This window comes from Pseudorca crassidens, chromosome 13 (genome assembly GCF_039906515.1).
Source record: "Pseudorca crassidens isolate mPseCra1 chromosome 13, mPseCra1.hap1, whole genome shotgun sequence".
Taxonomy (NCBI): domain Eukaryota; kingdom Metazoa; phylum Chordata; class Mammalia; order Artiodactyla; family Delphinidae; genus Pseudorca; species Pseudorca crassidens.
In genome coordinates, this window is record NC_090308.1 from 71543127 (window position 1) to 71549470 (window position 6344).

The following is a 6344-nucleotide window of genomic DNA, read 5'->3' on the forward strand; positions in this document are numbered from 1 at the left end:
TCTCTGCTATGGAAAGCTCTTTTGTCCCCCACGTGGGTTCGTGTCCCCTCCTGGAATTTCTAACTGTCCTGCTGTCCCAAGTACATTGTCTTCTTCAACACCTATGCTTCTCAACATTATGATAGATCAGGATGAGCATGACTTCCTTGAAATATTATTTGGTGAAATGGTTTTGCTACTAAAAATGTCAATGAATTGATACTGTAGGAAAACACTCCATTTCTGGACTCTAGTGACTCCATTTCTGAATAAACTTGTTTGATCAGAGGCATGTTGCCGGTAGGGCAGTGCAGGGGTGATTTTCATACCACCACTCCTGTCCAGAGCTGCAGTGGTACCACTGCCTTTCTGCCACGTTCCCTCGTGTACGTTCCCATAGGAATGAGAAACTAAAAGGACTTTCTGATTTATGAGTGACAGTATTTATTGTGGTGGTACTGTTTAACGTTATACCTTTTAACACCCACCCATATTGGCATCATAGAATTTCCTTTAACAAATATGTTTTGTGCTTGAGAAAATATATTTTTATGTAACACCTAAAGACTGTTGCCATATAATGTTTGCCCCATGGGCTTGCTATCATTAGCGAGGTTGGTGGGTTTGCCTTATATAACCAGGAGCTTCAGGCAACTGCATCAGAAGGGCTTGTTCACCACAGTGCTGTTGTAATAGCACCATCCAACACCAGCAATGCTTCCACAACCCCATTACTCTGAAAGGGGTGCTGAGAAGCTTACATCCAGAACTTTCTTGCTTTGTTGAAGAATAGGCTCAGGACCCAGGAATTGCTGCTTTTGTCCATGTGTCCAGCCCCATCTGGAGAGGAAGAGGCATCGGTCGTCTTTACCCCACTCACATCTATGTCTTCTGGTACTTCACACGCTGCCCTCCGCTAGAAAGCATAGCTGTGCTTTGCTTCACTGGTTCCCGCTAGATGAAAATCACAAGCTTTTGATTGACCTGTAAATTATCCTAGTGCATCCATGGCCTAAATAAAATACAAGGTAAGGGTTTAAATCCCTTTAAAGACACTGATCCTATTTGCTTTTTTCCCACTTTCTAAAGGCTTTTACAGAATTTGAGTTGGAAGGCCGCGCTGGTGTTTCCTTGGTCTAGTATTTCTGTCCACATATAAGTGTGTGGACAGTGTCCACACAGGCGTTGTCATTTTAGTGGGATAAGATCTTCTTCCTCATTGTATTGCTTCTCCCATCTTTGGTCCTTTGTTCCTTCCTTCCTGTTTGCTAGTAGTTCCTTTAGCAAAGCCAGCATCTTTTAGTGGGAACAAAGTATATCCCACTCAGTGCCATGCCAGGTTTTATTGTCTCTCCTTGCCAACACACTATTCATAATTAGAGTAATAACTGCCTTGTTCGGGCTACTGCTTCAGAAATCGCACTTCCTTTCATAACCCAAGAATGATCCTTTTTCTGCCAGCAGGCATTAGGCGTCCGTCTTAGACTTATTCCAACCTATTAGAATCATCTCATGACTTGACTCTCCCCAACTCGCATGTTAGTGCCACGAGGGAATGCCTTCTCACTGTGGTCTGTGACTGGACAGTCACAGGCACATAGATGGTACTTAATCATCGAATGAATCGAGTGAATGAAGACAGCCTGCCAGCCCAGAGAGAGGACAATCTTATACTATTTATTCAACACAAAGAGTGGAGTCCAGGTGTCATCAGCACAGGCCTGATTGATGCTGAATTAGTGAGTTAGTAAATGGTTTGTACCCCATTGTGATTTAAGACTCGAAACAAATAATATGCTTGAAAAGGTCATTTTCTTTTATTATTTTTATATTTACATTGTATATTTTATTTTGTAAATGAAGTTTGAGCCGAGAAACTGGATTTTGTAATATAAAGTATAAACTTTTTTGCCATGCCATAACATTTATTCCAGACATAACTTTGAACAGGAGCCGTATCTAGACAAAAATATATATTTAAGGAATAGTTTTAAATATTTATTTTTTTAAGTCTACAGTACCCTTTAAAAGGAACATTTGTGTATGGCTATGCTACTTATTCTAAAGAGACTTTTCTAAAGCTCACAATTATTATGAAACTCACAGTTTCCAGTATTGTACAGTTTTATCTGTCTTGTTTAGTGTACCTCAAAGCATTTATGTAGGATTTTTTTTTAATGTTAATTTTATCTTGTGCAGTCTGCCTTGACAGCATGTCTTTTTATTGATTGAAATTCCAGCTCTATGTTGAGAAATAGAATTTCATAGTATAATTTTGTTAACTAAGATAACGAGAACATTCAAAAGTGTTTAACATATTTGCGCAATTGTACAGAAGCATTATAAACTGAACATTTGGTCAGCCGTTACAGCAGCCTGGCCCTGTTTATGGTAGTTTAAGAAGATTGTTTTTAGATGGTGACTCAAAGCAGAGGCATTATTTTTAGACATTTTCATTCTCTCTCCCCTTTTCCTTTCCCAAGTGTCCAAATCCAGGAGGAGAGAACAGGGAGAGTCAAATGTTACAGCCAACTCCAGAGTCCTGTCTTCCCTGGTTTCTAATAATTATTTATACTTCTGTAACTATCTATTCCAGGAATGTAACAACGGAGCCTGAAGCTGTAGCTGTACTCATAGACTCTGCAAAGCTTTAAAACTTCTTACTTTGGGGAATAAAACTAAAAAGATGAAATACAGAGATTCTTCTCAGTGTAGTAGAACAAAATAAAATTATCCTGTCTTAAAATAAATGGCAGTTAGGGAAAGCAATTTTTCCTGTCATGGACAAAAGCTAGGGAACACAAAATCAACATCTGAAATATGTTAACTCACAGTGTTTTAAATAAAAAGAAGCTAAAATGCATCGTACAATACCTGTTCCCAAGCATGATTGCAGTTTCTTGTTATTAAGTCCTGCAAAACACATAGTGTCCTTGGCAGGCGGCACTATAAAAAAGAACGATGGAAAAAAGAAAAGACGTATTAGGTCAACTTAAATTTCTTTTCTTTTTTGCTGGGGACTCCATTTTGCGTTATTTGTTTTAATGAGCTCAGCCTCATGTAGTTTTCTCCATCCTGTGTCCATATTCACAGGCATACCAAAGAAAATAAATCTTTCATATTTGAGACAATAATGAGGATTAAAAGTCCCCCAACCTGTGCAGTTTTATCTTGATCATCTATCTGTAAACTTACCAGGGGAAAAAGCATGGATTAGAAATCAAAATTTCTTCCTAAAACCACCATTGCCACTTACTAGCTTTGCATCCTGAGCGAGCCACTTAGTTTTTCTGAGCTTCTGTTTCTTCATTTGTAAAACAAAGTTTCGAATGCCTGCGTTACCTAAATCACCAGACTGTGCTGAGGATGAAAAGAGTTAAAATAGGAAAGTGTTTTACAGGTTTCAGGTAGGTCCTGTTATAATTCCCATTTTGCAGACAAGGAAAGGCTGAGAGAGGTTAACAAGCTTGTCGAAGGTCACAGAGAGATCGAATTCTAAATTTCAGCATTTTCAAGCACTGGCAGTGTTGATGTTTTGAGACTGAGAGTTCTTTCTTATGGGGAGCTGTCCTGCACATAACTGGTCGTTTAGCAGCATCCCTACCTCTCTACCCACTAGATGCCATTAGCATCCCCCAAGTTGTGCCAACCAAAAATATCTCCAGGGACTCCCCTGGTGGTCCAGTGGTTGGGACTCCGGGCTTCCACTTCAGGGGGCTTGGGTTTGATCCCTGGTCTGGGAACTAAGATCCCACATGCTGTGACACACACAAAAAAATCTCCAGACACTACCAAATGACCCCTGGTGGGCGAAATTGTCCCAAGGAGAGAACCACCGGTCTGTATGGTTCCAGAGCCAAAGTTCTTAACCATTTTTAGGATGACATTTATCATCATCAGTTATTCTAAGTAGTTCCTGGTTGGAATACTCCATGACACAGCAGTTTTCAGAATTCAAAAAGAGATAACTGGGTTTTATTCATCGTCTTTGTGTCTCTGAGTATCAGCAGTGGTATTGGCATCTTGGGAATCTCCCTGTAAACTGTTCTTGAAGAAGCAGAATGTCCCCACGGGGATGCTAACCACCGTGAGCGAGAAGTCAGACTCAGTGACCCCCGAAGTCCCCTTCCCTGGAATTCTGTGATCATTCCCTAAAGGGCCCAGCTGGTCTGTCTTCAACAGCCCCTTCTCATCAGAATATTCATGGGCTCCTAATGTCTGTCATCTGAGAGGCCAGGGAGGGAAACACAAGTATTTTCATAAGCATTCTCTCATTTACTCTTCACAATAAGCCCTTGAGGTTTGCATCCGTTGTCCATAAGAAGGAGTGAGCTCACATCCTTCTACTCTCCTATCTTGTCCCCTCCGCATTCCATGTTTATATTTTGTTTAGGAATCTTAACCTCTCTTCTGTGCCTGCTCCTTCAACTTTGTTCTCATTGCAGAACTTGATGTAAAAACTCAGCGGGAAGTTGATATGGAAACTCAGCAGGGGCCTTTCTCACCAGCACTGTATGAAGAGTAACATCCTTCTGAATTACTCAACATAAAGCAGATGGCTTTTGCCCTGCACGACTCTTCACTTTTCCTATCCCCTTAACAGGGATCATTAAATACATACCTCCTTCAACTGCGTTTGGGGACTTAAGTACCAAATGTCCAAGAGTAGAATGTTTTGCTTCTGCTGCTCACTCTTTCCCCCCAGAAAAGGCCTGGGACGAGCTTTCTAACTGCCCCGTGTTTCTCCATCTTTATCTCTAACCTACATTCCACTCTCTTCCTGGTGCTGGCAACTTCCCAATTTATTATCACCCCTGAACTCTGAGCTAGAATTTTCTAAGTGTTTATGATTGACTTTATTATGTTTGTTTCTCCTTTAGCTAAAACTCTTGAGAAATTCGATGCATTGGATCTGGACCTTATTAAATATAGTCTGAAAATATTTTGTACCTAAGCCTGTATGAATTAAAATGTTTTAAAACAACCGAGTTTTAAGATAAATTGCTGCTGGCAAGCCCAATAAATATGATGCAATTAAAAGCATTGGCATGACCCGAAGAGAGACTGGTATAATTACCAATCGTAATGAGAAACTGGAATTGCCCAGGAGTCTTCGGGATTTGGAATAATGCTCATGGAAGACCCAAAGCAGCCGTTTGAACCAATGGGAGAGAGAACTGGGTTACTTCACGGCAATACAACTTGAGTGTCAATTTAAACTCCTTTTTTCCCTTTAAAATGCATGTGAATTATTTTAACTACTGTATGGTTCATTAAAAAAGGACTAAATCTGCTCCTGCCGTGAAATGGCAACGTCTGGCCTGACTAAGAGTCGTTTTTCTTTGTAGACCTGTGAGCATCCTTACCGAGCAGACTTACCTGATTCAGGTTTGATGTGTACTCAGCCATTTCATCACATTCTATAAGGAAAGCACTGTGGGTTTTTCTTCCTTTTCCAGGTGGCCTTTTTGAAGATGTAACTGCGGGAGCTGACACATTCCTCTCCACAGCACGGGGCGCACCGGCAGCCAGCCGTCGGCCCAGTGGGCAACAATTACAGAGACAAGAACCCAGCTACAGAATGAGAACAGGGCATCACAGTTCTGAGTTTACCTGCCTGCATATATTCTCTAAGAGAAGAGTTAACTTGAAACCTTTGAAAAACCAAGGCTGTGAAGAAAGTCATAGTAGCAGGTTGAGAGATAAGTATAGAATTTACGTCTCTATTTCCCACTGAGAGGAGTATTCAAATATGTGCTGTGTCAGCACCACCTGGAGAGAGAGAGCTGGTGGAGACCCATCTGTCCTGTGCGGAATGCGGCAAGGGGCTTCACTGGTGGAATTGAATGCTAGCTGCTGCAAATCTTAGGACATACACTTTCAGAGAACTTTGCAGGCTCGTATAAAAACATTGTTTTAAAAGAAAATATGGAATTTTGTATACCTTATTCAGAGGAGATGCTCAGTAAATAAATGTTTGTTGAATGCATGATTATCAAATTAAAGGGTTTCCCGTTTATGCAAACCTGTGTGTGTTCCTTTTGTTCTTTATTTCCTTTACCAAATACTGCTTCAGAACAATACATATACCTCACTGACATCCTGTTACAGAGTTGTCTGAGCCCTTGTGTGCCAGAGCAGGTGGTGAGGAAACCACTGAATGAGAATGACAGAGCTGGAGGGGGTCCTTCAGGGCATAGGCCTCGCCCCTCATTTTACAGAGAAGGTTTCAGACTTGTTGGTAATCATACAGTAGGAGCAACTCTGGGACTGGAGCCAAGCAGATCCTCCCTGCCCACTCCTCAAGGGAGGACAGTCTCTGGATTTGCAGCTATATCTGCTTCTCATCAAGCCTGTTTGTTACC

General features: G+C 41.1%; 1 protein-coding gene across 4 annotated transcripts in view; it reads left to right on the plus strand.

Moving 5' to 3' along the window:
• The window catches only part of UBE3D (ubiquitin protein ligase E3D), a 155892-nt gene extending 149884 nt beyond the window's left edge, over window positions 1-6008 (plus strand). For 2 of the 4 annotated variants that reach the window (XR_010933833.1, XM_067702689.1), the window contains one exon: window positions 5439-6008. Coding sequence is in view for 1 of the 4 variants with exons in the window: in XM_067702689.1 (XP_067558790.1) it covers window positions 5439-5459 (21 nt within the window). In the remaining 3 variants the exon portion in view is untranslated. Of the gene's footprint in view, window positions 1-772; window positions 1008-5438 lie in introns of those variants that run through there. The other 2 variants (XR_010933832.1, XR_010933834.1) reach the window with 2 other exon arrangements.
• The last annotated feature ends 336 nt before the right edge of the window (window positions 6009-6344 follow it).